The sequence below is a fragment of the Melospiza melodia genome, chromosome 5, assembly GCF_035770615.1.
Source record: "Melospiza melodia melodia isolate bMelMel2 chromosome 5, bMelMel2.pri, whole genome shotgun sequence".
Lineage (NCBI taxonomy): Eukaryota > Metazoa > Chordata > Aves > Passeriformes > Passerellidae > Melospiza > Melospiza melodia.
Window position 1 is genome coordinate 84,622,835 of NC_086198.1, and position 12,876 is coordinate 84,635,710.

Consider the following 12,876-nt stretch of genomic DNA (forward strand, 5'->3'; position numbering starts at 1 on the left):
GAACAAGTTTATAAATTATTTAACACAGTATTTGAGTAGGGACAATGTTAGATCTGTATCATAACTCAGATGCACTTAACTAAAACACCCAAAAGTGTTTTAGTGGCAAGTCTGAAGTGGGTACCCAACTAACCAAGCAAATACAACCCAATTCCATTTGCTGTTTAAAGGCTGAGTTGTGGTATCAGTACTCAATTATACAGAAGCATTTTTGCTATTTAATACACATAGCTTTAACAAAATGGGTATAAATGCTGGAAACAGGTACAACCTCAAGCACCACTCTGCAACTACAATTCAAATTGATCACAGCAGCAGAATGATATAATATATTATCTTGTTTACACTGAGGTGTCAACAATCTGAGTGTAGAAAACTGTAACTTCAGTACTGTCTTGGTAATGGAAGCTCATAAGTTTCAGATAATGAAACAGTAAAATCAATACGACATTCACTGCAGTAGTATTTTAAATACCCAACAAAAAAGTGCAACTTTGGGCTGCTGGGGAAAATACTATTTATTATACATTAAATACAAATTTGAAATGTGTTGTGGACACATCTGCAGGGTTACAGGTAAAAAAAAACGTACAAAGTTGCGTTCTGCATCTCTCAAGACTGACACTTCAAAAAAATTTCACAAAATACCAAGCAAGAGTTCATCTTTGTAACAACAGCAAAGGTAATGTTGCATAACATTTTTTGCTTGGCATATTATCTTTGTTCCCTCCCTGCGTTAAGTACCTACAGTTTGTAAACAGTCTTTAAAAGTGTTAATAGCTTTAGGAATGTGTAATCACAGTTTATATGGATTCATCCCACAAAGAATTATAATGCTACACAGTAGTTTCGTGTTTCCATAACCCAGTTCTAATATTACCAGTACTGTCTGCAGTGAGCAAAGGTCCGTCCTGTCCACTGCTTTTCAGTGGCCCATTCTGGATGGCTAAATTTAAGCCATAAGATTTTTGCTGGTTTTCAAGTTCGGCTGCTATTGGTTTCCTCAGAATATCTTTTTTGTTGTTGGTAGCTATTGTTTTCTCTGTATTTCTGCTACTTTTTGGAAGCGTGCTGCAAGCATCACTGCTTTCTTGCTGGGACTGGTTATACTGACGTTCCCTGTATGCCAGATAGGCCCTTCTGCTCCTGGAGTGCCCTTCGCTGTTGCTCTGGCGCGTTTTGGGTAAGCCATTTTGCACACTTCCTTCCACGCTCGTGGGAACGTCGTAGGCGTATTCCCTCAGCACTGCAAGCCTGCTGGCACGATGGCCCTTGCTCCGGTTCTTATGGTGCCGGCTGGGGTGTCCGTTTGTCCGGAACTGCACCTCTAACGGAGCTACGTGCATTTTGATATCGTTATCTACTGAATGCTCAGTCAGACTGTTATCAAGTTGAGCACCTGTGTTCAATGGCAGGGAAGTAGGGTGGCACTGAGCTGCTGCAGCTTGTAAGTTAGTTAGTTTACAACCTTGAGACGAATTTTTTAGGCTTGAGGCACTTTTATTTGTGCATGAGGATTCTGCGCTACTGTTGGTGCATTTTGGGGCCTCTCCATTGGTTCCACTGGAACTGGAGGGTGGCACATTTACTTGCACTGAATATGTACTCCTTCCTGGGCAGCACGTTGTTATCCAAGCATGCCTGACATCTTCCCTGTTAATGCAATGGTGCACCATAAGAAAGGCACTGAGGCTTAAACATGTCACCCCAAAAAAACAGCTGAAGATCAGGTCCATAGGATAATATAGGGAGATGGACAGAGCTCCAAAGATCCACAGTGTAACATACAAAACCAAAGTAAGGCCCACTCCCAGAAGCTGTGCTGGAAAACTGTGTTCATTCTCCAGAGCAGATGTGGACACCAGGGACACTGACAAGGAATCCTGATGGGCCAGTTCCCCGTGCTCGTTGGTGGCCAGACGCTGCTGCTCCTCAACGGGCTCCTTCAGCTCGTATTTGCGTTCAGGGTGACGCTTTAGTTGGATGAATATACTCAGGAAATACATGCAGTTTATGAAAATTATAAAACTAGCAGGTCCATAAAATGCTCCTAAGCTAGGTTCCCAAGCCATCCAGCAACTGCAAAAGAAACAAACCAAAGAATAAGTTAACATCTCGCACAAGTCACTTATGCTTTTTCAGTTCATTGACATGATCTTGTCTGTGTTATGTTTTCAGGAAGAATCAGAATTAATTGCAACAAGCATTCAAAGAAAAGCAAGCCTAATAAATCTGAGGACAAAGCTCTCACTTATAGGGTACTTACTAAGGTGCATTAGGTCTGCTGCCATAATTTCGGATGTTTGCTGCAGCTGTTATTCCACAAACTATGATAGGGATCCCTCCACCAATAAGGTAGAACCTAAAAAATAAAAAAAAAATTATCAGCAGCTGCTTAAGTGAAATGGATTTTAAGTCACCATGAGGGAAATTAGAGCTTTCCAGGATTTGGGAAGCATACAAGCTCTTCATGAAACTAAACAGGGTGAATCAGGTTTGGGCTTTGGCAGTATCAATTGTTTTTTAAGTCTTCCTCACTACAGTTTTTCTCCTCGTGCAATAAGCTGTCTCTCTCTCAAAGCTGCTCACTCCCACCTCCCACTCGCAGAGACTGAACAAAAGTAGACAGTGTTAGAAGGAAGAAGCAAAAGCACTCAGTCAGAAGTTGTAAACTGCTAGAAAAGAAAAAGGAAACTTAGAATAAAAATACTAAGTGGTATGTCCTGTGTTCCACAGATGAATCTGCCTAATATTTTATACACTGTTAGCTGACATTTTTTTGGGTGCAGGGGTTCAGCTGATGGCAGGTTGGTTTTGGTTTTTTAAAATTTTTAATGGATTCTCTAATTTTATAGTCTATACTTCCTGTTTCCCTGTGGTGGTATTGATGAAAACTGTACACTTTCAAGAAGAAAAAGAGCCTATGTTGTTGGAATATCTCACTTTTCATTCTGATTTGTATGAATTCACATTGCACTCATTAGTGGCAGATCAATAATTATTGATCAGCAGTCAAATTAACAGCACTCAGTCCTGCAGGTTATACTAATCCAGTTCAAATTCAGATCAGAACACAAAAGTGAAAACTCTTACTGTGACATGCAGGTGACCATTTGTTTTTTAGCAACAGGGGACACCTATTAGGGTGGTCCTGGACTTTTCCACAGCATTTCTGACAATTCACCTGAAATTACTCTTGTCTTGCTTGAGACACAAAATAACAGTCTAAAGGAAATTATGAATTTTTTGGAAATCAAGATACACTCAATTTATTATTTACTTGATGAATCCTACAAAGATCAGATTCTGACATTGGTCTATTTATATCTTCATGCAGTAATCAGCAGCTGGTCAGACAAACAAATCTTTATTTGTACAAGTACTACATTATTGGCAGTTTTATTTTGAACCTAAGTTTAAAAGACAGCAGAAAAAAATAATCCTTCTACAGCCTTTCTATACAAAGACATCACATATCTGTCCAACTGAGGAAATTCCTGATCTACAGGAAGCTGGACACTGAGAAAGTCTGAGAAATATAAAACCTGTTTGCTCCATTTTTCTCTTGGACACTTGCCTCCAGAGCTACTGCCACTGTCAGAAATGAGGTGCTCACACCTAAAATGGCATGTTCATGTCTATTCAGAGCTGAGCCTGTGAGGTTGGTAATTTTACTGCAATGTTTTCCAAAGCAGAAACTTCATAATAAGTAATAAGGGATATAAAATGCTTGTATGTAGCATAGAAAAGGTTATTGAAAATAATCAGAAAAGCACTTCTGTTTTTCTGCAGTCTCTGTACTTTCAAAATGAAGTTCTTTAAATTTTGCCTGTGACTAATCAAAGTTAATCAACTTCTGCCACCTTGTGGATGATTTCACAGTAGCAGTTTTTAATTAACATCCAGAAGCTGAGGTGGCAACACGAACAAGGTACTTCAGTATTTTCTAATAAGAGCATTGCACATATGTGAATTTAACAGAGAATTAGTTTGTCTCATTTCTGGGATTTCAGAAATGAAAATTTTAGGAGGAGCATCACACAAAAAACACTATTTTCATTTGACAATAAGTGACACTCCTATTTTTCAAATAATTTTGTAAACAATCTTTGGAAAATATATTTAACTGTATTTACTTAAATTGCAGTGTTAAATTGTGTTAACAGCTCTACATAGTCTTTCTTCTGACAATTTTATGGGTTGTGTTGCTATCTAAAGTCCTAAACAAACCTTCAGTGGTGATGCTGAAACACTTCTGATTTTTAATTTACCAATCAGCAACTTAGCATTGCATCTGTAATACACTAACACCAATAGTCTTTCAGCTCATCCTCCTTAACATAACACTGAGGAACAAAAAAATCTAAAGGAACTTTACAGACCTGGAGAAAACACAAGGGGATCGACTTTTTACATTTTCTGGTCAGAATATAAATGTATATAACCTGGGAAATAAGGAGCCACAGAAACAAACAACTCACCTCAGCATTGGCCTTGGTGGAGGAGGTGGCTCATCAGGATCTTGACACCTTTTTGCTTTTTTGGTTACCTGCTTGTAAATATTACGAGATGTCACTCCCAGCCACAGTACTGTTGCAAGAGTGGAATAATGGAGAATTATCCCAACCTTAAAACAAAAATAGACAACAAAAAAAGAATTAACCCCTAAATATTTCCTTTCTACTAAGTTAATAAAGAATTCATTAAACTCACAACTTGCCATAAACCTGAAATTTTCAAAAGCTCAATTCAAGAGAAAAAAACCTTCTTATTTTATACGACCACTCCATCAAGTGATTGTCATCATATTTAAAAAAATCAAGTTATTGTAGTTTAAAACAACAAAAATATGTAATGCAAACCTTTAAAACTTAGTAACAGGAGAAAAACACTTTCAGAAGTGTACATATCAATCATACACTTTAGGAAACTGTATTTTACAAAAGACTTAATTTAAAATGTCCTGTGTTACAGATATCATTCAAATTGAAACAAGTGAGAGAACAGCAAACTCGTGATACTGTGATAAGTATGGAGCAGATGGCAAAACACAGCCAGCCAACACTCATCAGCAATTTTAACATAATGCAAAGATAAAGATATTTAACCTGCCCCAACATTAATGCAGTCTGCTTCACAGTGGAATCTCCTTATCCTCTGCTGCCCTGTTCACAAGCAAACACTGCCATGACAGCACATGCATGAAGAAGGGTCCAATTAAGCTGACTACAAGTGTGTGTAAAAACACACAACTTTTAAACAGCCTATCTGTATCACAAGGTTTCTTCTGGAGGATTTCTGTCTCCAGGAAGGTATGAAAAAAGGTGTGTATGTGTGCGCACACATAGGAGAAAGTTCAGGGATATATTTTAGTGCAACACTTTGAACCGTCAACGTAATAAATCCAGTAAATTCAAATAAAAACCATTATGGAATATTATGGTGAGGGATTTGAAAATTTTTGTAACCACTGGATTAAAAAAAATTAAATTTTCACTAACATTTTTTGAAAGCAGGAACTGTTATACTGAAACACTGCAACTGAATTGAGATGGCAATTTTTGAAGGGCAAATCATTAAAAAGAAGGAGTCTCAATAAAGCATGGAGGCTTGAAGCACTTCTCTCCCCTCCCCTTGAGTTATACTGAGCAAATGGAAATAGGTATTTTAATACCTGTGAAAATCAGATCTCACATGGCCTCTAAAGGCTACATACAGGCCTGTAAAATAATTTCATAGTAAGTCAGTCTCAAAAACAGAAATAACCAATAAAACTTAGTTTCTGTGGTAGCATTTTGGGAAAAAATACCTGTTGCACATTTTACAAGGGTATGTAGTGATAGGAGGAATGACTTTAAAATGAAAGACTGTTGATTTATATTAGATGTAAGAAAGTTAGGATTTTACAATGAGACTGGCAAAACACAGGCACAGGTTGCTCAGAGAGGTATTAGATGCCCAGTCTCTGGAAATATTGCAGGTCAGGTTGGATGGGGCTCTGAGCAATCTGATCAAATTGAAGATGTCCATCTTTACTGCAGGGGTGTTGGACTAGATGACTTAAAGCAAAACATTTTTTTTCTAGATTTTATATTTTGATGAATGCCTATGCAGCATTAGAGTTCTGTAAGTGGCAAGGAGGGCATATTCATAAATAAGAGTACAAAACCAGTAACAAAGTTTTACTTACTGCTTGACAAATACTGGCATTCCTGGTCTGAGTTATGCCTCCAACAAACACCACACATGTCAGGAAAATATGAAAGCTCAAGTTAACTAACATATGCCAGCTTTTAACACTGATCCTGATCACACTGTTAAAAGAAACAAATTAGACAATATAAAACACAGCTACAATATTGTTTTCAGAAACTAGCAAGATATTCTAGTGATAAACAACATATAATTCCTCTTAAAGATCATTTAACTACCACATACTTTGTAATCAAATACAATCTTAAATTAAAACACCCACCTATTACCAACTTTATACATCTATTTGGGGCACGACTTAAAAATTTTAGGATTCAAGCTTTCACATCAACAGAAATGTAAAAGGCTGAAGAGTTTGTTAAATTCTATCATTATTATTGAATGGCCTCCTCTTTTATCATTCATGAAGCAAAATGAAGAATTAAAGGAGAGACATGGTTTTGACAGCTAAATTATCATACTCAAGAAAAACAAAATAGCTACTTGCATAACTGTTAGTTTGCATCAACAAATTTTATAGGGAAAAAAAACCCACTGAAAGCATATTACTATATCATCTTCTTCTTACAAAATAGAAAAGGTAGTTCTAAGCTGATTAAACTCATTTTCCTAGTCTGGTAATTTTGATTCCTACCTGTGATGGTATATGTAACTGACCATGATCATCAACAGGCACATCAGCAAAACCATGGCAGTGGCATAAATTACTGGATGCAGAAGGTCAGCTGGCTGTGTATATAACTCAGCTCCAGTCAAGTCCTGACAACAAAAACAAAAAAAAACATTAGTCCATGGTATCTATTTTTTGAGGGCGAAGCAATGACAAAGGGAACACAAAAAGTAAAGTGAAGAACTTTACAAGAAGTAAACACCTTCCAGATGAAATGTCTTCTTTCCTTTCCCACTGGTCCCAAAACAACTCTTCAATTATTTATTTGTTATTTCTGGGTTTCTTCTGCAATTACCTGCTATTCTGGCTGACCTTTATAAATGCAGTCACAATTCTTATAGAGCAGTTCAACTTAATATATTTTTGAAGATACAGAGAGATCAGCAGCTTAAAGAAACACACAATTTTCTTCATCTTAAAATATTTCTATGTACAGATGTGGAATAACTGTGTTTCAGTTGTGATTATCTTCTTTACCAGCCCAAAGAACATCACAGACAGGAAAATGTTAAAGGATCTGCATCTGGAATGGAATGACCCTATGCACACAAAAACAGAGGCTGGGCATTGGACTGCTTAGAAAACAACCTGAGTTAGTGGTAGACAAAAGCCAACCACAAGTCAGAACGTCACCTGTAGCCCAAGTCCACCCTTTGCTGTGTGAGCACTGACACAGCAAGTGGGTGAGCTGATCCTCTCCTTCTGCTGAGAGACCACCCTGCAGAAGCTGCAGTTTGGGGCTCCCCAGCACGAGAAAGACACTGACATAATGGATGGAGCAAGTCTAACAGATCACCAGGACACTAGCAGTGTATCCTGAAGCATACACTGTCTGAGGCTGAAGATGAGGTCTTTTATCTTTAAGAAGAAAAGGAAGAGGGGAGAAATCTCATTATTGTATTAAACTACCTACTGGGATGGTATAAAGAAGACCAAGTCAAACTCTTTTAAACTCTTCTTGGAGCTGAACCATCCACTAATGAAAGGAAACTGACACTACCAGCAACACAGAAAATTCTGATTAGACACAGGAGACAAATTCTGAAGTGGTCACATACTGCCCAGAGAGCCTGTGTCCCTGGAGATACTAAAAGATTGACTGAATGTGATCTGGAGCAGGAAGATTTGACTTTAAAAGCAGTCCAACTTTGAGCAGGTTAACTGGACCAAACGGCACCAGATGTTCCTACCAGACTGTTATTCTATGATTACTTGTTTGACCAGAATAGATAGTTGATAATTCTAAGAGAATTCAACAGCTCCATGGCACCAATTAAATTTTCTGTATCTGCCCAGATTTCAATTTACTCAGAAGAAGAAATAATTCTGTTTGGAAGCAGTTATAATTTACTAGAGTTCCAGCAGTGGGGAGGGGACGCAGACATGACATGACAACTCAAAAGAAACTGTAGTGCCCAGCAAAAATACAGTAAATTTACTTAACTATGATTAGTGAAAAAAAATCAATTAAAAGTAATTTTTTGGAATGGACAGGATACAGAAAAAAATCTCTCCCTTACGATTCTGAGTAAGTTACTCTTAAACTTCTGGAGTTGGCAAAGTTCAAAAGTGTCCTGAAGAAAAGGAGAAAAAACTTAGCATTAAGAAAGAACAGTAAAAGAAGAAGTTCCAGTCAGTTTTGAGAAAAAGCAGTGATATTTTTAAGCCTAAAATCAGTAATCTGATTTCATGGACAGAAAAAGAGTTTTTGAATTAAATTAGAGTCAACAGTCTCTTCACCATACCTTCAATTGTTCTTTCATCAGAATATAAATTCGTTATTCCTAACTAACTCAACAACCTCATTTCAAACTAATTTAATCAAGTTGTCAGTTTGATTCTTATCTATTTGGTTTACTTTGGCACCTGGCAAAGGACCATAAGAATTTATGCCTCAGGCAGCCAGTGTCATCTGATTTCAACACTACCCATGGCCTGGTTGTTATGCAGCTGGGGATCCTTGAGAACTCTCTGCTGTTACAAGCACGAGCAAATGTTTAGTCACACCTAGCCCAGGAGTACCAGGCAATACAAACTATAGGGCAATTCTGCTTGCTGCTTCCAGACTGGTGCCAGGTATGTATTGGTGTGAATTTCGACAATGAGAGCTACAAAATCACAGGACTTACAATAATCTTCTAAAACATGTGAGGAAACTCAGTATATGCCTTGCCTAGATAGCTGAGGCCTTGACGCAATAACCAATGGAATAAATCAATGGAATTCTTTATCCATTCCACTAACATTTTTCATCTAGTAAAAAGAGTAAGGGGAGCAAATAATGTTATTTCTGAGTTAAACTGATCCTAAATAATTACTGAGTAAAAAAGAATGACAGTAATAGTAGAGATGGCATTAAGAATACTGGGGAGTTTATAGTTAATTAGCAAAACTCTTGTTTCTTCTCAAGCACTTTTGCTGGGTTTTTTCCTTCTGTTCAGTCTATAATGAGTTTTCAGCTGAGCCTTCTGCTTATCTCTTCTATTATTAAACAGTAGCGAAGATAATCTCCAAATAAATACAAATTTTAACAACTGCATCTTCCTAAATCATTAGATCAGAAAACCAGGCACTCAGTGATGTTTCCTTATCAGAGGACTTCACATTCTGAAATGTATGAAGAGGGTCAGTACACTACAAAGTCCTTTCTTCTACACATATATGTACTAAAGTAAAGTAGAATAAAATAGAGTGAAATAGCTCTGGTGAAGTCATTCACCATCCAAGCCAGGATGATGAACCACCATGCTCAGGTCCCTCCTGCCTCTGCTGTTTCACATATTTGATGTTAATGACAACTGCTGGATTAAAGAGCAAACTTCTAAAACTCAACCCAGAAGAACTTCCTCTGAGCCTGAGTCAGAAGCCAGACTTGCACAACATGATGGGAGTCCAGAAAGTAAATAGGCTATTATGGCTTTTTTGGTTAATATATGGATAGGCATTATGAAAAGCTTTTTTAGCAGCACAGAGACATCCAGAGTTTCTGCAGTGTATTATCTGTGTGCAAAGAACATCTGTCAGGTGAGTGTTATTCTGGGCCCCTCCTCTCCAGTCCCTACAGCCTAACGTTTTGCAAAGTGCTTAATATTTAAAGAATACCAGTTTTGAGCAAGTATACAACAAGAGCTACTGACAGAAAAAGAAGAAAGCTGCCCCTTTCTCTAACTTGATTTCTGATTGTTAACAGTTCCCTCTACAATTCACAAGAGGATATTCATATAATCTTACCATGTGTTAATTCAAAACTAGTCTTCACAGAAGCAGACTGAGCATGCTTTTCATTTTTCTTCCTCCAGGTGACAGAAATGTGACCAATTTAAAGCATAATCTCTCTTTACATGCATATTATACATACAAATGAATTTTATTTCTGTTTTAACAGATGCTGCTAAATTTTAGGAAATTATTATATATTTTAAAAATATCAAAGAAAGGAGCACAACTTGTAGAAGTTTACTTGATTGCAGAAGTTTAAAGTAATTTAAAACACTACCCTCAAAGGTAAATAGAAAAGTTGCTCTCTTTGAGCTCTTTTAAAAAGCCTGGCATGTAAATCAATTTTATGTAAGTTTAGCCTGGTAATTACCATTTAATTCTCTTCCGAGGAAGATTTTTAAAAATCTGAGTTGCTAAAGAAAAATATCATCTTCTAATCCACTGATCATCATAAAAGAGCGCTCCTTCTTCCATGTATGACTACATAAAATATATATTTAGTTCCACATGGAACACATTAACTGCCACAAAACCCATGCCAAATTTACATTTAACAGCATTTCCTAAATCTCATAATATTTCACTACCAGTCCATCTTATTTATGTATCACATTTTATAATTTAGTATCTGTAGGGATTATTGACGAGCAGGGTAGCAGTCACCATCTATAAAAAGGGAAGTTTCCCAGGCCAGACTCTAAAATTAAGAATTCTGAGAACAGACAAAGAAGAAATTTAGCTTCCCAAGTGAGGAGCACTAAAAGAAAGTGTCTCTTCACCATGCTTCAGAAGTGGTTAACCATTTTATTGATACCAATACGCTTAGACTAGATTTTGGATACTATTTTTCAGCAGTATTTAAAAAATATTTTTCATAGCTACTAAGTGTTTTGATCTTTTTTCCATTTCCACTGATGTCTTCTGTTAACAGACATACAACTAGTGAATTAACAATTAATTTGGAGTGAAATAACTGTCTTTGGTTATGGATCACAGAAAAAATACCTGGGAAACACTCCTGGTCAACTGACAAAGTCAACAAATCTAACACAGAGAAGGTAGTTTAAAAAAAGAGCAGTAATAGTTGAAGATAGCCTGTCATTCATAGACTAAAGTTCATGGAAGTTCCTGAATTTGATTAAGGAACTAATTAAAATGTTCTTCCTATAATATAATACTTTGCATATGAAAATTCTTTCTTCCTAGCATATCCAGTTGTTCATTAATTATTTATTACCCAATTAACTACACTTTGATAGATTTCTGCTTAAACCTCATCTAACCTCAACGTTTACATCAACAACAGCAAAAACTGAAGGTCTATTTATTATGTCTAGTTTTATGTGAAATGGAGGGTGGGAATGCTTGTTTTCCTTAACTCAAAAAACCAAAGCAAAATTGTATTTTGAAACATTTTCAAGTTGCAGAAAGAAATTAAATTCCCAAGTGTCATACCATTAACACAGCATAGTTGCTGAGGGAGTAGCACTGAATGGTGGTAATATTTTCATCAGACAGAAGGATGCGACAGCCATCAGATTTCCATCCCCCCTGTCCGTTCAGGAGGTCGAAGTCCCACTGAGCTGCAACAGCATCTGCTCCGTGCGCAATGCGCCGCAGTGTCACGTTGATAGGAACGTGGGGACTGGCTCCGTTCAATCCATCTGTTACAAACAAAATGTATTTGCACATTTCGCAGCATGAAACTAACACATTAATCAAAATAAGGGAATCAAAATTGTTTGCTAAAGATCAGAAAAAAGTAATAATAAAAACAAACCTATCTTGGTAAGAATAACTGGAGTCACAACTGTGCGACGTTTCCCATCGTCAGCCAGGTTTGTTGAATTTCCTGTTGCTGGGAAAAGCTTTCCATTGCGAAATGCAATAAGCTGAAGCTTGTAGACAGATTCATCTGCTGGTCTGATTTCTCTTTTTTGTTTTTGGGTGAAAAGGGAAGCTGGCAACTGGATAGAGGCTTCTACAATTGTGTTCTAGAAACAAACAGATTTTTAAAGTTCAAACGAGAAAATTATGTTCTTTACAGAGATTAAATTAGCAACTCCTCTATATGAACAGAGTCAGAGATGAATGCATTTAGCAGACTATGCATCATGACCAACCTATTTGACAGTGTTTTCAAGTAATCCAGGATAAAATAGCTTAATCAGGTTATTAAAGCCTTAAAACATTTTTAAAAGAAAAAAAGATTCTGCGGTTACTTTATGGTAACTGTTACAGAGACTAAAGTTAAAGTTGGTATAAGTAAAGTATTACGAGAGGTTTTTGAGACTAGACTATTAGCAACTAGAAGCAGCAACCAACACAAGCAGAGAGAAATGCTGCAATTGTGCACTAGTACCATTCAAAACAAAATGCTGTGTACAAACAGGGTGGTTTTACTTGTGTGTAAATACTACTTGAGTGAGAAGCATGCATATAATTTCACAGAATTACACAAGCATAAATTGTAATATAATCCTGCAGTGACATTCAAGCAAATTAAGTGCTAAAAACAAACTGGTAAGTTGGGGAATATAATTGAAAAAAATACTTTTATGGAATATGAGGAAGTGTTTCCATTTCATACACACTCATACAGAGATGTAATATATGTAGGTGAGTGTGTGTATATGCACATGCACACACAAAACTATCACAGGTCCATCTTCTACTTCATGCTTAATTACAGTATTACTCTGAGCAGAATATTTCACATTTTTAAGGACACTGCTAATATCTGATTTAATATGTAATTAAGGTGAAAATACAGA

General features: G+C 36.8%; 1 protein-coding gene across 1 annotated transcript in view; it reads right to left on the reverse strand.

Annotated features, from left to right (window-relative positions):
* Positions 1 to 500: 500 nt before the first annotated feature.
* The window catches only part of ADGRA3 (adhesion G protein-coupled receptor A3), a 53,030-nt gene continuing 40,654 nt past the window's right edge, over positions 501 to 12,876 (reverse strand). The window contains exons 13-19 of the mRNA XM_063157722.1: positions 11,883 to 12,096; positions 11,558 to 11,766; positions 6,848 to 6,972; positions 6,191 to 6,314; positions 4,482 to 4,627; positions 2,267 to 2,362; positions 501 to 2,079 (exon numbers count right to left, since the gene is read on the reverse strand). Of these exons, the coding sequence (XP_063013792.1) occupies positions 837 to 2,079; positions 2,267 to 2,362; positions 4,482 to 4,627; positions 6,191 to 6,314; positions 6,848 to 6,972; positions 11,558 to 11,766; positions 11,883 to 12,096 (2,157 nt within the window). The 3' untranslated portion in view covers positions 501 to 836. The remainder of the gene's footprint in view (positions 2,080 to 2,266; positions 2,363 to 4,481; positions 4,628 to 6,190; positions 6,315 to 6,847; positions 6,973 to 11,557; positions 11,767 to 11,882; positions 12,097 to 12,876) is intronic.